Here is a 22,674-nt window from a genome sequence, read left to right as displayed (position 1 = left end):
GATGAGGAAGAGGGAAACTTGGTGCGTGACGTTTGCCCAACACCGGAAGTGAGGAGAGAAAGGAGATCAGGTGGGTCAATGGAATAAGGTAGATCTTGAAGAGCCCCAGTGAGGAGAGAAAGGAGATCAGGTGGGTCAATGGAATAAGGTAGATCTTGAAGAGCCCCAGCCAGAGGATTCAACCTTGAGGGGCGCCAAAGGTGGAGAGAGAAAAGATAGGAAAAGGGCCCACTTTTCCTATCTTTAGAAAGGTCTGTTGGAGAGGAAGGAGGTCAACCAGTCCAGAGCCAAACCTGTGATGGTAAAATTGTCCGAGCTGACGTATCACAGTGGCATGGTTGACTGTGTCAAAGGCAGAGGAAAGATCAAGGGAGGATAAGAACGGAAGGATAATTAGAGAGCAGGTCATTGCGGGTGTTCAGTAGAGCAGTTTCGGTGCCTCTGGCAGCTCTAAAGACAGACTGTTGGTCGTGGAGACAGACAGTTGGGCAATAGTTAGCAGGGCAGAAAGGGTCAGAAGAGGGCTTTTTAAGGAGGTGCACAAGGGCATGCTTGAGGGGCTGAGGCAAGGAGCCAGTGGCAAAGGACTGGTTACAGAAATCTGCAAGAGAAGGCAGAAGGTAGCATCTGTTTGGAGACTTTCATATAGAGGACTACTCAAGAGACCTCATCCGGTGCTATTGGAGAGAGTGGACCGAAGGGGGCGGGGTGTAGAGGAAAGTGAGGACAAAATGTCCTGCATTTGGAAAGGAAGTGGGAGGCCAGAGACGTACACAGGTCAGGGATTGAAGGAGAGATGTGGAGACTGCACAAGGAGTGGCGATTTCTGTGCAAATTTTGAACAGTTCGCTAGAGTTGTTAGTAGCTCCGGAGATGCGGGCTTGGGTGTGAACCCTCTTCTTGGAATAAACAGAGAATCTGTAATGCCTTTGGAGCAGGCAACAGGCAATTTTGTCACAGGATGCGGCTGAAGTCTGCCACTTCCACTCAGCCACTTTGCGTTTCAGAGAGGCTAGGTCAGATAAGACATTGGGCCTCATTATGAGTTTTCTGGTGCGGAAATAACATTGTTGGACCGGCAAACACCAGGATTGCCAGTGGGGTGGCTGTAATTACCTCCAGCCAAGAGATTGATGTAATTCTGCCACCACACCAGCAAAAATAGCCAGTATTACCAGTACCAGTAATACTGGCAAATCCACCCCATGGAGTCCTGTGGGACAATGGAATAGGAATGTACTGCCCTTACCAGCACTTGTAATCTCTAATGGTAATTCCGTTTGGTGGCATCACTCTGGATACCACCAAACTTGTAATGAGGCCCATTGTATCTAGTTACACACTAAATGCAGTTGCCCAGCTTTAAATGTAGGTTTCTGCAGTATGTTTACGATAGCATTGTGCTGAGTGACCAATCAAAAGTTTGCACACCGAACATGGTATTTTATTGCCTGCTCGATGTTGCTATTTAAGATCACAAGTCTGGTTTGAAACTAAAAGTATAGTGAATGTTCGCAATTGGTTGTACCTTGATAAAGTAATCTGCTCACAACAAGGATCAAGCTGGAGGTAGCTTTGCAATTAAACTTAGTTGCCAGCTATGCCTGCTCGATATGCTATCATTTGGCTTCCATACAGATCAATTAAGTTTAACAATTTACTGGACGGAAGAGTAGCAAGTAAACGACACTATCATATGACAACCACTGGCATAGCAGAAAGAGCAGTTACAAGCGGCTTTACCCAACTAATCTTTGTGTCTAACAAATGCAGCGACAGAAAGACACCTGGCCTAGTAAGATCGTTTTCCGTCTTCCCTTTGTTCCCCCTCCCTTGCCTCGTCGCGCCTTGAAACACTTGTGTATATGCGCGTTATAAATGCCATATCATAAAGGAGAAGTTGTTTTATGCACAGCAAGCCTTACACCCAAAAGAAAAGCATGTCCAAAGCATTTTACTTGTTGGGTAGAGTATTGTGACAAATGAAAACCAAGCACACTGCATTGTGTGCTCAAAATATTTGCATGCTTACATTAGCATTGTTAAAATATTTTTTTTTTAAAAATTCGAACTCACTTTTATGTTCTCAAAATGCACTTCGATTTTCTGCAAAGCAGCTAGATACTATTGTTCCATGCATCTCCATGCCCTTTCCCATGACATTTATTTACAGAATGAGGAAGATCACTTATTGAATTGGTAATATAGGGAGAGAATATTTTATTTGTAATTGTATAGCACCTTTCAACATTGGTATGGTCCCAAAGCGCTGTAGGTTGAACGCCCTTGGGTGACAAAGTCCAGGTATGGGAAATTCGTCTGAAAAGTATAGAATGCGTTTGCAGACCAATCATTATTTCTGTAGCTAGACCGAATTTTTTATCGTTGGTGGGGGTAGGAGGGAATAGCTGCATTCTAATGGCAAAAGTGTTGCACAATGTTGTTTAGAGCAGTGCATGATAGACGTGTAAGGATATTTGGCGTGTTACAGTACAGAGTACAGCACTACTGCACAGGTAGCAAACAGCACAGAGTACAGCACTACTGCACAGGTAGCACATTTTTTTTTGCAGCACCACCACAAGGGTGCGGTGCATTGCTATATGGGTTACCAGATTAACAAGGAAAGACAGGCTATTCAGTCAAAAACGATTTTAACATATAAGATACAAATCTATTTTTACAGATAAAAGCACACGTGCTCATTTAAAAATGCACACTATTTTTCACCTGAAATGCCTATGGTGCGAGAGACACATTTGAAAATTAACAGCTAACCTATTAACCATTAACCTGACTAATAAAACCTTATTTAACATAACCCACTAATAAAATGTGTTCTCCACTGCAGAATTAGGCATACTCTGAAAGCCATTTAAATGTGTGTGCAGATTTTTTTTCTTCTCTTCTCTGCCTGATTCTCCGTGTTTTTGTGCACAGTAACTGCAGGAAGAAGGAAGTCAGATTTGCAACAATTGCAAATGTATAAGCGAAGCTATTGTTGAGAGTAGGAGGATGAGAGATGATGGATTTCATTGGGACACGTCATACAGAGGGCTGAGATGAAAGTTTTAGTGGGCAGTATCGGGGAAAAAGACAGGCAGACATTTTTCTGCACTACTGGGGAGAAGACCTGGCTGTAGGACTCCTGACTGAATGCAGATTCCTGCGTCCTGCTGCAGTCGAGATTGGGGAGAGCTGAAAGAAGGACCTTTCCACTGGCTGAGGCATTCCTATCTGCAAAAGTTGAGAATTCCAGGCAATGACCCCGGTTTGAGAAGGCAAGCGTTTCTTTTTGCTGGAGTTAATCCAAGGGAGCCACATTCACAAAGAGAACAGCCAAAGAGAACAACTAAAAAGATAAGGTAATGAGAAGTGTGGGAGCTGAGTGTGTACGGTAATATGCAGTCAGTGTAGGATTCCTGTGCATGCCTTAATCAAATGCTAATGTTGCAATTTGAGTTCTGTTCTCCGCCACTCTCTTTGCAGTGTGTCATAGACAATGCTTTTACTGTACCATTTTATTTATTTCTGTAAAGAGTGAGATTGTGTTTAAATGCAACTTTTATAATACAGAAAAATATTTGAAAACAGACGGGTGGTGTATTTACTATTTACCATTACAATGCCGATGATGTGGGGAGATTTTTAAACAGTGCAATGGTCATTTTAAGACAGATGTGTGCATGTCAGAATCAGTATGAATAATTGTGAGTGACTGTAGCATAGCTTGTTGGAGGTACATGAGCCAACGGGAAGAGAGACTCTCTGAACATAGCTCCCTACCGTATATAAGGTAGTGGAAATTACCACAAGATTACCATATATAGCTCTCTGTCGTAAATAAGTCAGTGAGTTCGCCCATGGTGGCACACCAACACTATCACTGGAAAATGTGGTATTCCTAAAATGTAGGTCTGAGGTCTCTCTAGTGATCACACGAAAAATCTAAGCAAAGATAAGGGATTCTGGACATTGGGGCCACAAATAAAACAAGGGAATTATGCTCACCAAAATACCACCAACCACGTATACCAAATATGCAGGTCTGGGTGCTGAAATAATGCATGTCCATTGTATTATTGTTGCACATGGCCAAATCTGAATACAAAGAGTGATTATTGCTAAGTTATTTTTCGGCGGTAATAAAATACCGTCAGGCCCCAAATCTCCACAAAATACCCTACAGACGTGTGCCGGTGGGTGACCATGCGTCCCGGCTAGTACCCGTAGGTACGTAGTTTGATACGCACATGTGTGTCCTTGGTTGCGTAGATGCAGTTGGATTTAGAACAGGTAATTTCAAAGTGAGGCTACATTCTACACATTGGCTATATAAAATGCACCTAATATAATACAATGGCTACAATCATCAGTTCGATTCAATACATTGGCTACACTTTTGACATTCACTAGACAACACGTTGGAGAGCACACTTGGCACCCTAAACCCATAGTAAAAACTCAAAACAAGGCTTTGGGATACTACAAACTTTGTGACATCACTGTGCCCAAACATAAACCAACGCCATCCATAGGCCTGTCAACAGAAAGCAGTTGCCATTACGCCAAGCAAATCATCAAAACTATGTTTTGGCCCTATTGCACCAGAAGGCCTTTCCCCACAGTGTCTATAGTGACCCAGTTAGTACCAAAAAGGCGACCTCCAGGAACTTGTTATGGACAACATTTATAGCATAGGAGACAACGCAAGTAATTTATGTTACAACACTTGCTCTTCAAGTATTCTCATTTTTGTAAAGTGTTTAACGGTGACTTCACTTAGTTGCAAAGCTTGGTGTATAAAGCATTAGGGAGTAGAGTGAGAGTGTGTTAAAACAGGGTGGCCACAGGCGTGCGGATCTCAATCTCTTCCCCAGTGATCATGTAAAAAGCCTGTTCTCTAGCACGCTCCAACATGGATACATATGACCGGAGAACCTAAATAAAACACGACTTACAAACTGAGCCAGAGAAATGTAATATACGCGGAGCGGTTACAAATAAGACCACTGAAGATCATGCCGAGTGGCCCAAAAAACACTTGCCATGCCTCTATTATTAGGGTTTCCTGTTTTAGGGGGGGTGGAGGGGCTCTTTTTTTTAGTTTCGAATGCGTTTTTTGGAGTGTTTTCAAAAATGTTCAAAGTCTGTTCTCAGTGTTTTCCTGTTTGCCCCTTTCAAAGTATCACGGATAACTAAACAGAAATCTTTTATTTTTTCACCTCGGCACAAGTAGGGTAATGACTCAGCGCAAGATGTTATGGACACTTTCATGTTAAAATACTTCTCCCTACATAACCCACCTGGTTATACTTGTGTCAATTGACTGATTTGGCAACCACATTATAGCAGTGATGGGTAGAGCTCCCTCACGTCCCTCAGTGTGATCATTTCTGCCCCCCCTAGTGAAAACAAAAAGCTGCTACCTATTCATATATGCACAGTTAAATGAACATATCTTAAAGTGAAATATACAAATTTAGTTCAATTGACCTTTCCCCTTAGAACAGGGGTCTGCAACCTGTAGCTCTCTAGATGCTTTGGACTACTACTCCCATGATACCTCACCGCCGACTATGTTGGCTAGGACTGTTGGGATGTGTAAGAAAGTGCAGAGGACAAATTACATTTGCCTTTCAAAAAGATGAATCAACTGGGAAAGATAAATCAGAGGGAGGAAAAGTTTCAATAAGTACGCTTGCAAAACGGAGTTCCGCCCTCGGCCAACTCCCCACAGTGCTATGAAACGGAGCACCCCTCTGCACTGATAATGCTACTATGTTGCTGGGCGCTGTGTTGTCCAGAACATGCCCTGCTGGCAGGAGACTGTAAATGCCAGGAGACAGCAAAGTGTAGCAACCAATCATGTCAGTGAAGAGACACAGATGAGCGATTGGAAACACGTAATAAATGCTTTCTGAAATCTGAGCTCCTGTAGACAAGACTCGCTCTTCGGAAACCCCAATTATGGTATTTTAGGAACACGTACCTTGGGGAACAGTACGTGGGAAATAGAATGTGAGGAAAGCAGATCCAGTTTGCTATATTGAGAATTAAGGTATACATTATGGCTGCAGCTTCATGAACATCAACAGTGACCATGCAAGCATAGATTGAACTTGCAGCAGTGACTATTATTGGATTAATTTGAGGCCAAAAAATGAAAGTGGTTTACACTAGGAATGCTGGCATTTATTATGTACTCCGCTTCATGGAAATATTTACACTGGCGAGGTCGCGATATATTGGGGACGCACCAATCCTGGTAGGACGAACTCAGGATCATGTCAAATGCTCCTGTATGCCGTTAGTGACATTGCATTCACTAGAAGTGTATCATGTATTACCCTGGAGATCTATTAATTCTATTGCTTGTTAACCCATTTTTCTATTTTAAAAAAAAGAGGGTGGGGGCGGGTCTGTAAAAATGTCCCATTTCATCAGGTTTTAGTAGAAGTGTTTTCGGGAGAAATCCCAGATTTCCACATTGTTGGGGCTCTCTTGCTATACTTGCACCAATGTGTGGAAGATGCTACTGCTGCACTAAAGATATTTGCATAACTCATTTTAAAAATAAATGGGGCCTATAGCCAGCCCACTGTGTGGCTTTCAAGGGAACTTTGCATAAACACATAATTAGTAGTACACAGTACTACTAAATATCATCTGCATCTTGAAGCACTCCATACATATACCATGACACCCCCCTGAAGAGAGCCCAGTATCTTCTCAGCTAGGTTTGCACTATAACAGGCACCAATTCACCACTGTTTGACTGGGGTACAACTTAAATACTAGAAAACTATTTGCCAAGAGCATCATGGCAATCACACAGATACTCATGTATGTACAGTGCAATGATGCTAGAGTGACTCTTCTAAATGCCGCAGATTATTCAGTGGTTAACAAGAGGTCGTTTTGGGCTTCTCTGGCATACACCATCTAGAAGTAACCAACTAGAAAAGGATTGGTAAAGCCAACAGTGTTGGCTTTCGTGCAGGTAGTGGATAGAATGAATCCCTTCTAAAGTACATACCATAGTGGGACTAAAGGGCAATAATTTAGCAACAGCTGGAAAACAGTGTTAGTACAAGGTACATGGAGATGTCTGGCAAATACCTTTCTAATGTCTATGCAAGAGCCAAAACACTTAGTTTTGCCAATGCATGTTTTTAACATCAATTCAGTGCAAGAGACAGACGCAAGGACAAACACTCCTTATCACGTGGCTTTGGGCACATTTGGTGGGGCGGGGGGAGGGGGAGGACACTTGTATTCTACAAGAGGAGGATGTACAGCTGCCAGTAAGCATTTACCTTTCGGAAGACTTCTTGGAAATAACACTGACATGACTAAAGCACATAGCCATCTTATAATGAACCCAGGTTGTGTGGCTGTGTCCATTGCCCACATCCAATCTCTCTGCTAACTTCAACAGGGTGCCTTGAAAGCAAGAAAATGCAGCACAACGAGGTACGAATCCCGATCCCGTGCTTAGAAACCAATCTCCTTAGAAACCAATCTCTGTATGAAGCGCGTTATAAAGGAACAGTAATAATTATAATTCCCATGGCAAAAGTTACATCTTATGAATACATCGTCACCTAAAAGCCAAAACTAAAACATACTTCAAATAGTCTCATCACACAAACCACTTTCAGTAGACTCGGCAGTCACAAAGCGCTGCTTAGTCTTCTGAAAGCAGTTTGCAACAAGACTGCATAGATTAACTGCCAAAGTCTCAAATATGGTTGTGCTGCTGCTGTTCTTCATTACTGAATGCGTGGGCCGACCCACCCTATATCCTGCAATTTACAGACATATCTTTATTAGAGTGAATATTGTGACCAAGCAAAACAGAAGTGTCAATTATTCGCTTTAAAGATTTTCTTACTAAATCACTATAAGACATGTTTAACATTTAAAATTGTGGACATAATGCTGTTCCCGTAATGCTCTTTGCTTTAATGCAAATCGCCAGGATTGGGTTATACACAGAGATACTGTGTGCACAACAGGGCCTGGGGGCCCGCCCATCGTTAAGAGGGACGCTTCCCCACCATAAATGTTTTCCAGCATTGACAGCTACCATAACTTGCCACACTACCCCAAATAACACTTTATGCTATGCACCAAGTAAGAATTTCTCAGGACAGAATTGCAGAACTACAGCTTTGCTTGCAGATCGGCATTATGCAGGCCCGGGTTGCCTCACGTCTTCTCCCTGCTCAGGAATCAAAGACATTGATGCCCGGAACCCTCTGCACCGGGGAAGTTATAAAAGTTCCGGACATAACTGATTCACAAGAGAGAAGAATAGAGACAATCATAGTTTCAACTGGACGGGAAGACGGCGGGGACAGGGGTTACTACTACCAATTTACACACCGATATTGTTATATTAGTCAAACGACACCATAGCGGTGTATTAGCGAGGCTCAGCTCGTTAGAAAAGGCTCTCATTAAGATACCATCACAGTCTCCCTTGACAGAATGATAACTCACACCTTTCCCATCATACTGAAGGAAAGATTCAGTCTGATGCCTCATCATGCCGCACCGTGTTTGTTTACGTTGGGAGGGAGACCACGGGAGGGCGCAGGTGACAGTGTGTCAAGCAGGGGTTAATTTGAACAATAGAAACATAAACACCAACGGCTGGGGTTATATTCCCTTTAGGGCTGTCAGTTTAAGGGGCTCCGACTTCCCCAGAACCGGCTTTCCAATGTGAAAGTAGCGCGACCTGACATGATTCAGACCGAGGCGCAAAGGAGAAAAGTTAAGGTTACAAGCTCACGGCCAACACAAATCCTAAGGCCGAGCGTGAATCCTTGGTTTCGGTTCGGGGACCTGGCCGCCGGGGAATAATACCCCCACCCGTCCCGTGGCCTTGTACAAAAGGTACCTTCTTGAGCTCATTCTCGCTGGCGCCGGCTGCCACCCCCAGGATGTCGTACAACTTGGTGTCCACAACGTTGGTCATTGTTACAGCGGGAAGGGGGAGAGGCAGGGGGCCACTGTCTGTTGCCGAGCGGAGTAAAGCCGGACACCCGCAGGAGGAGGAAGAGAGGAGAGATCGACGCACTGACGTCAATCAAAACTAACCTCACGTCTGTACGTCTCGGGTCAAGAGTATGCCTAAACCGTCATACGACACTGCGCATGTCTAGTACAGTGTGGGGGCCATCTTGAGGACAGGCACGATGGTAATGTTGAGCGTTTCAGGCAGTGGTACACTTTCTTTGACGGAAAACTGAACTAATTAATAATTAATTTGGGTGAGGGTGACCAGATTCTATGTCAAGACAGAGGGCTCGGATTATGCTTTCCCTCTTTACTTGAAAGTCGAGCAGCATATAAAACAATTATAAACCATATGAAAAATTACACATTAAAAACTACATTTCCCCAGATAGTCTTTTTGTGTGTAGTCAATTTTTGCTATGTCAACAAAACCATGTGTCCTTTTTAACCAATCTCATCGGACCATGACCAGTATCTTCCTCTACATCCTCTGTCCTCCCTCTTTCTTTCTTTGTCTGTCTACAATTTTAACTTCTGCGCCCCAACCACCCCAACTGGTAGCCACCGCAACCGGTAGATGCTACATTACTTCTCTGTTCCTGTTCATGTTTTCTTCACCTCTGTTCCTGTAGAGTTATAAAACAAAATAAAAGCTGAGGCTTGCTGTGATACAGTGGGTAATCGTTATGCCACCACAAAGCTTCACAACTTATTATCTCATAATTAATTTGCATTATATGTCTGTCACATTTTTATAACACTGGTCATCACATGTCACACATTCTACATACCGAATATGCATACCTACCTGTCCCAAATTACAAATAACGATTGTTCGGGTTGTATAATCCTTTGCCTCCATGTCTTAAATAGAATCTTGACTTACTATAACGTTAGTATGGAAAATCAGTATTCTATGTCAAGACCAGAGGCTCGGATTATGCTTCTTCAAAGCCTACTTACAACCAAGCAGACATCTCCTCTATTGGTCTGAAGTAAAAAAAAAATGTAAATGTTGACTCTCTAGACCAGTCTGCTGCCTTTAGGATGTCTTCCAAACCTGGCCCCTGCGTTATATGCCTTAGACGCCATAGCTCCTCTAATGGAATGCACCCCGTAAGTACCAATGTGAATGCCTGCATGTAGCATACACTATTTAACCCATCTGTCTAGGTTTGCCACTGCTATGCCCTTGAATGGTTTCCATAGTGCAGTAAACAATTGTGTTACTCCCGTAGCTCTAAGAGTACCCGTCATCTCTTCGTACTCTTTCAGGCACTGGACTGGACATAATTTAGGTTGGTCCAGGAAAGCTGAGTAGGAAATGGTTCTGATACATGTTTTGGTTCTCTTGTTAATGTGGAAAGTGACCCCAGAGAGGCCAAATGATCTCCTGTCTATCTCAAGTGCTCTTACATCTGACACTCTTTTGCAAGATATGAGGCAGAGCAGTGTAGTGAGCTTTGCCGAAATTGCTTTTCTTGTCAAGTGCTCATTGTCTGGCCGGTTATTAAACTATTAAACATATTTAGGACTGTATTCACGTCCCATGTCTGTGAGTATTTGGGTAACGGTGGCCTTAAGAGTCTTACTCCTCAGAGGACTCTACATACAAGTGGTTGTTCCCCTACCACCATGTTCTCTATCTTTGGATGTCCAGCAGGTGTGGCTGACCTACATGTGCTTACCGTTCTGTATTCTTTGACTTGTGCCGCCAAAGCCGCTAAGAAATTCACTATCTGCGTTACATCTGCTCTAGTGGGATGTATGTGTCCTTCCACACACAAGCTACTCCACCTTGTCCAGGCCAATATGTAGACCTTTCTGGTACCTGGTGCCCATGCTTCCTCAATGAACTTTTCAGCGTCTCGTGAAAGTCCTGGCTTTTGCCAGGCTGCCCAGAAATCGCCCATGCAATCATTCTCAATTATCCTTCCTCGTTCAGTGGGTGATTCCCCCCCAATGGATTCTGAATCAGTTCCCTGAACTGGGGCAGCACCAGCAGATTGTCGATTGACAATTCGAGAAGGTCCAGGACCCATACTTGACTCCTCCAGTCTGGTGTCACGAAAATTATTGTCGCCTGCTGTCTCCTGACCTGTGCTACCGCTCTCGGAATCATTGCAAATGGGATAAATTCTTTATCCAGTCCCCACTCCGGTAAAAATGCATCTGTTGCCTCTGCTGCTGGATCTGGCCTCCAGCTGAAGAATCGCTTCATCTGAGCGTTCAGCCTGGATGCAAACAGATCTGTCTTGCATGGTCCTCTCCTTTCCATTAAGGATGCAAATACTGTCCTGTCTATTTGCCAATCTCTGGCATCTCTTGGGTGTCTCAAATTCCAGTCTGCCACTTCGTTCTGCAGACCCGGGAGATACTCTGCTGTAATGCTGATCTTGTTCTCAAGGCACATGTGCCATATATCGTTTGCCAACTCCGCTAGCATCCTGGACTTCGCCCGCCCAGCCTGTTTATGTACCGTACTGCTGAGACATTGTCCATATTTAATAGTACGCAACAGTTCACCTTGTCCTGGGTCCAGCATCTCACTGCAAAGGACCCCGCCATCAGCTCCAGACAATTCATGTTGAGCTCCAGTTCCTTCCCTGACCACCTGCCTCCCCTTGTCATCTCTCCGCAACGGCCCCCCAGCCCCAATGGCTAGCATCTGATTCTGTGATGAGGTCCAGGGATGAACCAAATATCGGTCTTCCATTCCACGCCTCCATGTGTCTGAACCACCACCATAGTTCCGTCCTCGCTTCTGAGGTGATTGGTACTCTCTGTTCGTATGATAACCCTTTTCTCAGGTGTTGGATCTTCAGGCGTTGAAGAGCTCTGTAGTGTAGCAGGCCCGGGAAGATTGCCTGAATGGCTGATGCTATTCTCCCTACTAGTCTGGCTAGCTCACTGAGTGATAACTCTTCTTTCACTATTATTGAGCTGATCTCTTTTTTGATCACATTCACTTTGTCTATCGGTGGGCTGAATGTGGCTGTTCTCGTGTCTATCACAAACCCTAGGAGCTCTATCGCCTGTACTAGCTCCAAAGCTTATTTCTGCCAATTTATTAGGAAGCCCAGCTCTTGCAATAGTTGGAGTGTCTTCTCTGCTTGTTCTACCAGTCTCCCATCAGACAGAAATCGTCCAAGTATACTATCAGTCTGAACCCTTGTTCTCTGAGGTGACCCACTACTGTCCGCATTAACTTTGTTTAACTTCATAAAGGCCCAAGGCGCGGATGCTAGGCCAAACGGGAGACATGTGAATTCCCACTTCTGACCTCCCCACCAAAACAGAATCTGTGATATTCCTTTGTTATTGGGATCATCAGATATGCATCTTTGAGATCTATCCTAACTAACCAGTCTTCCCTCTGTAACACATCCCTCAGTAGATGGATACCTTCCATCTTGATATGTCTGTATACTATGAATGCGTTCAAACTTCTCAAGTTTATCACTGGTCCCTGCTTCTTTTTGCCCTTGACCAAGAACATATTGCTCACAAACCTGTTCAAGGAGTCAGACACTAGAGCAATGGCACCTTTCTTTCCTAGTTCCACTATCTCCTTGCTTAATAACTCTTCGTCTTCTTCGGGTGAACCTTTTAGGCCTCTGGTATTCTGTCTGTACTGGTTCCTGCCAAATTCTAGATGGAAACCCTGTACTGTCTGTTTGACCGATGTATCTCCTGACAATTCTCTCCACCGTTCTAAGAACTGTGCTGTTCTCCCCCCTGTCAATGTGGCCCCTTGCTACCACTGTGTGAGTGTGTAAGCCTGTGCCCAGTCTCACCTGTTGGCCTCTGTTACTGCCTCTCCAGTCTCTGCCTCTACCCCTCCCTCTCGAATGAAAGAAGGGGTTGGGCCTGCGCTCTTCTTGATTTCTCCAGTTTCTCCAGTAATTTCTGGTATTTTAGTTGGGCCTGTATGAGGAGAACCGGCTGGCTGAGCGGCCCCTTCCTCTGCCAGCCCTTCCAAAAACCTTATGGCCAAAGACTCTTTTTAATGATGCCTGTGCCTTATCTATTGCAGCGTAAGTATTTGCGAGCTTCACCATCTCCTTAATAAACGCATTTCCAAACAGTTTTCCTCTACTGTTGGACCTTGATTCTGTCGTAGCTAGTTTTCTAATTTTGGGGTCTACTTTGACAAGGATGTACCTTTGTCGTTCAGTTGTCAGGGCGTTATAATCATTGCCGAGTAGGCATATTGCCCTCTGCGCCCAACCCGCTAGTACTTCTGGGTCTACATTTTGTTCCGGCTGTCTTGCCTCTTCTGCCATCTGCCATATTTTTGTTATTGGCCCTAGGACATCTAGGAGTTCATCCTGGCACGATCTCCAGGATCTATCTATCCCCTTCTTGATGTCCCTGCCATATCGACCCATGAATGATAGCATTTTCTCATCAATTTCTGGCGTTTCTGCTGTGTTTTCTGGCACTTGTGGCCTGGGGCATTCCGCCCGTAGTTTGCTCCTGGCCTCTTTGGACAGGGTGTTACAAATTATTTTCTTTATGTAATTGGCAATCTTGGCGAGGGGCTCTCAATCCGCCAACCTGGGATGGATGAGCAAGTCCGGGTCGAATACCTTGCCCATCTCTTCGTCCTCCCTCGATCTTTTCCTTTTCCTGGCAGTCTTACACTTGTCAGAAGGGCTTTGGGAGGACTTATTATGCTCTTCTGAGCTGTCCTCAGGTGTCTCGTCCCACTCTTTCTCCTCCATGTTCTCTTAATAGGACTCATCTTCCGTGTACCCTTTGCCTCTCATCACCCATGACCTCACTCTCTTTTCACCACCTCTCAAAGAAAAAGGAAAGAGGAAAGACAAAGGATTGTAATGGAAGATAAGGGGCATGGTACGACGAGATTGGTTAAAAAAGGACACATGGTTTTGTTGACATATCAAAAATGGACTACACACAAAAAGACTACGGGGCTCATTATAAGGTTGCCGGTCCGGTAACAATGGTACTGGTAAGCTTGCTGGTACCATTGAAACTGGAGCAGCAAACGACTAGTTTTGCTCACGGGTGCCTTACCGCCTGCCAGATCTGACCTGGTGGGCGTACAGGCACCCGCGAGCCGACCTCGACAGATGCACCAGCACCATTTAATGATGGTGCCGGTGCATCCGGCCTCCACATTCCCATTGAATCCAATAGGACTCAAATGGGAATGGGGACTAATATTTTCTGGCGCCAGGGCTGTAATGCCTTAGTAATTGCCCATTCCCAGGCGCCGGAAAATTCATGACTCTGGCGGCAGCCGTGCCAGTATTTACCAGCACGGCTAACTCCAATGTCATAATGAGGCCCTATAATTGGGAAATGTAGTTTTTAATGTCTAGTTTTTTAATAATTTTTTTATATGCTGCTCGAGTTTCAAGTAAAGAGAGAAAGCATTATCCCTCAATTCCGTGTCTTTATTAGAATCTTGACTTTCTATAACGTTAGTATGGAAAATCAGTATTCCAGACCTAAACCAAGACCTGCTAAGAACAATTCGGTAAAGTTAAAACCATATTTTGGAAATTCTGTCTTAATTCGTGCAATGTCTCATTGATGATTGCCGTTTATCAGACATAATTGAGTAAAGTCATTTTGGGAGCCCAAAGGAGAAAGCAACATTCAGTCCTGATGGTCAAGAAACCAAACGGTTTAAGATGACTGCTACTTTGATTCTTATTTAATACTCTGATTTTTCACCCCTAGTAGGGAACACAGATGTTGTAATTGCCGGAAATGGAATTCCCAAAATGTATATTTGGGCCATGTTGCTGATGTACCATGCCATGTTTTGTGTTCATGTTTTCTGTTGAGCATCCTTTGTTTCTATAAATGTATATGTAACACTTGCTGCTTATGTATTGAATAAGAATCGAAGTAGCAGTCATCTTAAACCGTTTGGTTTCTTGACCATCAGGACTGAATGTTGCTTTCTCCTTTGGGCTCCCACATGACTTACTCAATTGTGTCTGATAAACGTTTGCTTACCTGGGTAGAGTGAGGCATTAAACAGGTGCCCTTTTATTAATCATTGATGATTGCCTTCTATAATGTTTGAAGGTGGTAGTTGTAAAATTTGAAGAGGGATCAGCTATCTAAAATTATATGAAATAATATTTTGTTCGGTGTTGGCAGTTTTTATATATTTGTTAATATTCTGTATCTGTTAAGAATAGAACAGTGTTAACATATATGTTTTTATAGGTGATTCTATGTGATATGTGAAATAGTTGCTTGTACTATACACATTAGATTAAATAAAAATAAAAAACTACAATATTTACAGTTGGCCCAAGAGGACAATCAGGGAGGCACAGAGACCTGTTTCCACTGCTGGAAATCTACATACACGAGTGCGCGGGTAGAACTCCTTTACAGAAGTGATGCATAGTGTCACCTGCTTGTGCTGGTGTACGCATGCGTGTGCGTGACATCTGACCCACAAAGTCATGCTGCCCATGTCCATGTCTGCATAGCTAACCCCCTCCGCCAAAAAAAGATCAAACACACATTTCCACTAAGTTCATTGAGGAAGACCCTGTGGATGATAGCCACTTCACAGATGGGTCATAACCCTTTAGTTGGTCTGGCAGGCATTGCCATTCAGGAGCGGCTGCTGTGAGGATGGTCTCTGGTGTGGCAGGCTGAGAACCTGCGGGTAGGGCGTAGTCCGGCACAACTTCTGATGTGTTGTTGGGGAGATCTTCTGGTCAATCTGCTGAGTGCTCAATTTGTCCCCTGGCATCTGCAGGAGTTACGACCCATGACATTCCCACAAGTTTCTGTGTGTGTTCCTTGCAGACCTGCCTACATTTTTAAATTAAAACCCTGGGATTCCTGTGGCCTCCAGTTGGTGTATTTCTCGTAGCCACTATAAGTACAATAAACTGACTCCAGGGGTGCACACTTAGGCTAAAATTTCAGGGAAGCGGGGGGAATCTTCTTGTTGGGGTGGCTCCTAAAGGCCGGAGCTAGTGATTTCCATCTTTATAGATGATGTTCATCGTTTTTTCCCCTTGTCAACCGAGCACCGCCTTTGCATTTCCTTCCACTTCCCAGTCTCCCTTATATGTTGTGAGAGGCGCTAACTTCAGAGACTGTTGCGGTGGGTCAACTTACTTGTGTGGAGGCATCTAACTTCTTACTGGCTGGCCTGGATAAAGCCTTTGGTACTCTCCAGAGAGCCTTACCTTAACACAACAAACCACCTGGATGCTGCCCTGGCCTTGGGCAACTTACCTGTCTTGTGGGTCGGATCCCCCTTGACCAGTGGAGGTTCTAGGGCACCCTGGCTGGGTCCCGATCTGTCCCTCGAGGTAAGGAAGTCAGGATGGGCATCAATTTGAAATGTGTCTCCAGTTAGGTCTATAAGGAGGCTAGACACTTAGCCCAGACCTCACTCTCTGTAACCCAGGGTACAAAGATTACAAGAAAACTCAGTCACTGTGGTAGTGGACCTCCGATCTCTGCAACCCAAAATAGGCCCAACTGTTAAGAAGCGAGTGCACTTTGTCTGTAGAGAAAGTTTATTATAGAAACAGCTGCGAGGGGCTAGATGACGCTGTAGAGTCAAACTAACCAGATTCTCTCCAAACCACACAAAGATGTCACATAATATAAATTCTGCAACAGTTAACACACTCCCAGGCATTACATTACAAAGTCATCCCCCAAATGTGATTGGTCAACCCTATACAAAGAAATCTAATCCCCTTCATTGCCTACGCTCTCATTGGCTACATTTGTTTAACCACCATCCACTTTCAGCATATCTTTGCATCATCTCATATTTACAGCACATCCCTTCTCGGGATCTTTCCGTAGTTGGTCATGACATCATCACATGGTTACACATTCACACAACAATCCCAATTTACTACAAGTTCCATCTGGTCGGGGACCTCTAAACCAGGTTGTGGTGCACATGGCTTTACCAAGGATACTTCAACAATACGGGGAGGGAGAGAAACAAACAAGTTCCCTTTGAACTGGCGATAAGCATCCTATCCGCCCAGACCTTCTGTCATCCTCATTTCATGCTAATGTCTAACGACTACCATTTCAGCACGCATGGCCTCTGGCCATATCCTGGTCATTGCTGAGAGCCTGATCTAAACTCATAAATCATTTGTTTATTCTGCCCTCATCCACCCCTTGCACTGGGTTTATTACCTGGCCCTAAACTGACCCTACCAGCTGGCCAGGATGCCATGGACACTGAATAACAGGCTCCCGTGTACTTAAAAAGAATACATTTCCTCTCCACAATAGTACCAAGTTGTAAACCCCTTGCCTGGCCGAGCAGACCATTTTGAGACAGTTAGCTGCTTTCCTCCAGCCTTCAACCTCAATCAACCAGTTTCCCCGGTCATATAGAGTTTATCTCGCCACCCCAGATTTCGGCAGCCTACACAACCCCTAGGTATGAGGTGACCTGCAGTATACAGATCAGTGTATTTGGCGTGTAACCCCTTGTTCCCCAACTGTTCCAAACACATTTCCCTAAAGACCCCCATGCATGTATGTATGTATGTCTGTGCATGTATGTTCAAGACTACCGCGTCCCTCATGGTGGTTTCTCCATCTGAAAATTTCCTTTCTCGTGTGCACATATGAAGCTCCTAGCTTCCCATCTTTAGGTGCTACGTGGCACACCACGCGACACATTGTATCGGCAGTCTTCTAATTGTTTTGCTACCTGCATGTGAATCTAAAATGTATCAACTAAACACAAAGTAACACTAATAGTAACACTTATCCCATTCTCATGAAAGACACTAGATAGATGCTAAATCGCAACATCGAGCCGACATCGCCATCACCCAGTCACCAATGTGGCATGTGCAACACAAACCCCTCTTTCCCATGGAGACCTTTATTAACCACCTCAACATCACCGCCCCTGGATTACCGTAGACAGTATGTATGGATCCTGTCTGCACTCCACTTGGTTGTTGCTACCCAACCCGGGCTCTGTGGTGAAACCACTGCATGCCCTCCCCCAAGCTGACCAAGGGACGCTCCCCACGCAATGTCACAGTAGAGCTTGGCCTGCTGGGGTGCCCTGCTCACCAAAGACAGGGTGGGGGGAAACCTCTGGTGCTTTTCCTAGACCAACTTTTTTCCAGGCAGCACAGTGACTGGCCGACAAAGATCCAAAGTTGACTTGCATGTGGACGGCAGGGCGGCTGACCTGTGTGCCTCCCCGCACACCATGAGATCGATTTGGCATATTTGGTCCATCTAAGGTTGGACTGCTTGGTCAGCCTCGGCTATTGTTTCAAGCAATTACCACCCACATTGGACCGTGTTGAGGGTATGGCTCTTCCCTTCAAGCAGAGCGAAGGCAGAGCAGCCCGGCAGCTCCCTAGTGGCCAGATCAGAGTGGACATGGTTGGGTGGTGCTAGCCCCGGGGCGAGGGCATGTAAGCCATGCTGTTGCCCCTTCTCCACCAAGCACGTTTCTCCAGCAGTTCGGAATGACAGTTCTGTGGGGTGCCGACCCCTTCTCCTGTCACCACACCAGTGGTGGCGTGAGGAAAACCCGGCCCGTTTTCAGTTGTGCCTGGGCTCAGTCTCTCCCCTTTCACACACCCCGAGCAGACTGGGCCGACGGGGCACGTGTGGTTGACCTGTCCACCTATTCCCCCAAGTGTTGGGGGCACGCTCTGATGATTGAGTCCCGCAGACCATTGTGGTTGTGAAGGTCAGATGAGGCGGGCGCGCGGCTCCCCCTGTTGCCATCACCAGCAGGTGCGGCTACCTGGTTGATCCTGCCAGTAGCAAATGCTTGTCTCAAAAATTAAGCCATGTACGTGTAAGTACACACGGCCGGTACAGTGCAACAGGAATGGCTCATTAAATCAGTTATGGTTCCCTTGAACCCTCCATATGTTACGTGGATGACTGCGGTAATTCTAGAGCTAATACATGCTGATGAGGGTTTAGCTCTACTTGATCGAAAATATTGGAGCTCATTTTTTTGGTTGTTTTTTTGGTTGAAAATGTGGGGGAGACGCTGCGCACCTCTCACTTCCCCCCACCATAACCTATTCCCTTACCCCTCCCCATATATTTATTTAATTTAATTTGACCGAAAAAACGATCAATAAAAATTCGCTCAGATTGAAAAGGTCAAATGATTTTGGATCAAGTATGCTAATACCCTGATGAGCACTGAACTCCCAGGATGCATGCATCTGTACCAGGGGACCTCAGGTAAAAAAGTAATCTCAGGAAAGAAAATCCAATCCAAAAAAGGAGCATACACCAAGTAAGAAGTAATGCAGGTTTATTGGACCCAAACTGGAACTGAAATGAGCTGTCAATGCCGCCCACTGCGGCTGAACATTTTATACATAATATCAGACCAAGGCCTATCAGGGCTCGCACGGCTGCTTTGTTGACTGTAGATAACCCTGGGCCGATAGCACATCCCTGTGACAGCGAAGATACATTTGGATTTCTGCCGTATCAACTTTCGATGGTACTTTTTCTGCCTACCATGATGACCACAGGTAACTGGGTATCAGGGTCCGATTCCAGAGAGGGAGCCTTGAGAAACTACTACCACATCCAAGGAAGGCAGCAGGCGAACAAATTAACCATTCCTGACTCAGGGAGGTACTGATGACAAATATTAATACAGGTCTCTTACGAGTCCCTGTAAATGAAATAAGTACACTTTAAACCCTTTAAAAAGGATCCATTGGAGGGCAAGTCTGGTACCAGCAGACGTGGTAATTACAGCTCCAATAGCATATATTAAAGTTGTTGCAGTTAAAAAGCTTGTATTGGACCTTGTGATAGAGCTGGCAGTCGGCCACGAAACGAGCTACCGCCTGTTCTATTCCATGCCTCCTGGCACCTCTTGACTGAGCGTTCTGCGAGCCCGAAGGATTTACTTGGAAAAAATTAGAGTATTCAAAGCAGGCCGGTCACCCGAATACTCCAGCTCCGAATAATGGAATAGGACTTTGCTTCTGTTTTGTTGGTTTTCGGAACTGAGGTCATGATTAATAGGGCCGGTCGGGGGCATTCGCTAGAGGTGACATTCTTGGACCGGCGCAAGACAAACCAAAGCTAAAGCATTTGCCAAGAATAATTTCATCAATCAAGAGCCAAAGTCAGAGGTTCAAAGATGATCCGATACCGTCGTAGTTCCAACCATAAAAATGCCAACCAGTGTTCGACAGCATTATTCCCAGGACCCGGTGAGAAGCTTCCATGAAACCAAAGTCTTTGGGTTCCGGGGAGAGCATAGTTGCAAAGCTGAAACTTAAAGGAATTGACAGAAGGGCACCCCCAACAGTGGAGCCTGTGGCTTAATTTGACTCAACACAGGAAACCTCACCCGGCCCAGACATGGAAAGGATTGACAGATTGATAGCTCTTTCCAGATTCTGTGGGTGGTGATGCATGGCTGTTCTTAGTTCGTAGAGCAATTTGACTCCTGCATGCTAACTAGTTATGCGACTCCCAGTGGTCGGCGGTCTACTTCTTAGAGGGACAAGTGGCATTCAGCCACACGCGATCAAGCAATAACAGGTCTGTCATGCCCTTAGATATCCAGGCCTGCACAGGCGCTACACTGAACGTATCAGTGGATGTTTACCCTTCGCTGACAGATACGTGTAACCTTCTGAACCCCATTTCCATAAACAAGGAATTCCAAGTAAGTGTGATTCATAAGCTTGCGTTGATTAAGTCCCTGCCCTTTGTACACACTGTCCTGGCCACTTGTGATTGAATGGTTTAGTGAGGTCCTCGGACTGGCCCTACCGGGTCGGCAACAGCCCTGGCAGAGCGCCGAGAAGATAATCAAGCTTGACTAGCTAGAGGAAATAAAAGTCGTAACAAGGTTTCCATAGGTGAACCTGCAGAAGGATCATTAATGGCTTAGCAGCCGGAAGGAGAGCCACGGGCCCAACCTCAGATGTGCCCCAGACGCGCACACCCACAGCCCAGGGCGCCCCTCGTGCTATGGTCTGGCCAGCAGAGCGGTCTGCAGCCGGGGCGTTTGGGGGACCAGGTGCTGGGGAGAAGGATCCCTTCCACCGGAGGGGTCTGTGACCCAGCAGATGGACGGGGATGTCTGGCAGGGTTGGCTTAACCTGTCAGGACATGCCCCACCATGCACCAGAGGGAGTCCTGGGTGCCCACCCTCCTCTCATAACCACCCCCTGAGCCGCCGTGGCAGCAGGGCGCTCTTGTCTCCGACCCGCCAGCAGGAAGGTGTTGGCAAGGGCCCCCCCAGGTGGAAGGGAGATCCCGAGTTGGGGCAGCCGGAAGCCGAGGGAGACCTGGCTGTTCTCGAAGGATGCCTCCCCCGGCAGACAAGGGTCCAGCACGCCGTGATGGCCAAGTTCACCAACACAGCACATGACCTTTGTTGTATTATTTGGGTGTGTGTATGTCATGTCTGCAAGTGCAAGGAAAGGAGGTGTGTTGTAGCTTGCTGGCTTTGTGAGCTGATGTCATGAGGGGATGCTTGGGGTCTGTGCTGATGTCATGAGAGAATATTTGGAGTGTGTTTGGAATGTTTGTATTTCATTTGATGTTCCACCCAGGCAGTTGGAACTATGTAGCCTGGGTGGTGGGAGCCAGAGGGCTCATCTCCCTATTTTAGCTCCTAATCTTAAGGCATGTATATCTGATGTCACCTGATTACATAAGATGCTTAATAAATTAACTTATGGAACTTACCTGCTGCCTCCAAGATTTCATCTTTACAACACTCACCCAGGCTACATAGTTCCAACTTCCTGGGTGGAACATCCAATCAAATACAAATATTCCATACACACTCCAAACATTCTCTCATGACATCAGCTCACACAGCCAGCAAGATACAACAACCTTCCCTTGTGTCCAGGTACCTGGAGCTCGGCCCTGTGCGCCGAGCTGGTGTTTGAAAACTCTAATGGAGCCATCCGAACCCCCCATGGTGCCTCTGGCCCTGCTCCCTGCCCCCCCAAAAGAGGAGCAGGAGGTCACAGTCAGAGAATGAGCGATCAACTGAGTGGGCCGTCGGCAGAGAGGCCTGCTCCGTCGATGTGGGAAGCCATAGCGCGCTGCTGCAGAAGACGGCAGAAGGGCTTTCCGGCTGAACACCTGGAACCCATTTCTCTAAAACCATGGTGGTCTTGGCCGTCTCCCAAGTGGGGAAGATAGACGGGGCGCCGGGGGTCTCGCTGTGTGGGCGGGACAGGCAGTGCTGCCTCCCTCCAGCCTCTCCGGCAGGTTCGTGTCAACATCTGGGAAAAAAGTGCCAGTGACTCTTTGCAGTGGGTCACTCGGCTTACGCGTCAATGAAGAAAGCTGCTAGCTGCGATAATTAGTGTCAATTGCAGGACACATTAATCATCATCCACACTTCAAACACACTTTTCAGCCCCAGGTTCCTCCTGGGACTATGTCTGTCTGAGAGCGCTTGAACGTCAATCGCAGCTAGGGCCATCAGAGGGACCCTGTTCCTGTCATCCCCCCCATGGCCAGGCCCGAACAGAACTATCGCAGGATCCCTGGACCTGGCACGGAAGCATGTTGCTTGCACGCCCTGCCCCCCCCGTTGCCCCTCTCGTGGGGCCGGAAGGACCCGGTGCCTGGTGTGCCCCGGTGGTGGTGGCGGCGGCAGCC

At 46.0% G+C, this 22,674-nt stretch overlaps 1 protein-coding gene across 1 annotated transcript in view; it reads right to left on the bottom strand.

Annotated features, from left to right (window-relative positions):
- Positions 1-9,143, bottom strand: part of DNAJA2 (DnaJ heat shock protein family (Hsp40) member A2) — a 312,300-nt gene extending 303,157 nt beyond the window's left edge. Inside the window, exon 1 of the mRNA XM_069607061.1 lies at positions 8,909-9,143. Within this exon, the coding sequence (XP_069463162.1) occupies positions 8,909-8,986 (78 nt within the window). The 5' untranslated portion in view covers positions 8,987-9,143. The remainder of the gene's footprint in view (positions 1-8,908) is intronic.
- Positions 9,144-22,674: the final 13,531 nt, after the last annotated feature.

The sequence above is a fragment of the Ambystoma mexicanum genome, chromosome 1p (assembly GCF_040938575.1).
Source record: "Ambystoma mexicanum isolate Mex_15411 chromosome 1p, UKY_AmexF1_1, whole genome shotgun sequence".
In the NCBI taxonomy this organism is placed as follows: Eukaryota; Metazoa; Chordata; class Amphibia; order Caudata; family Ambystomatidae; genus Ambystoma; species Ambystoma mexicanum.
Note: the sequence above shows the minus strand (reverse complement) of the source record. Positions and strands in the feature narration are given on the sequence as shown.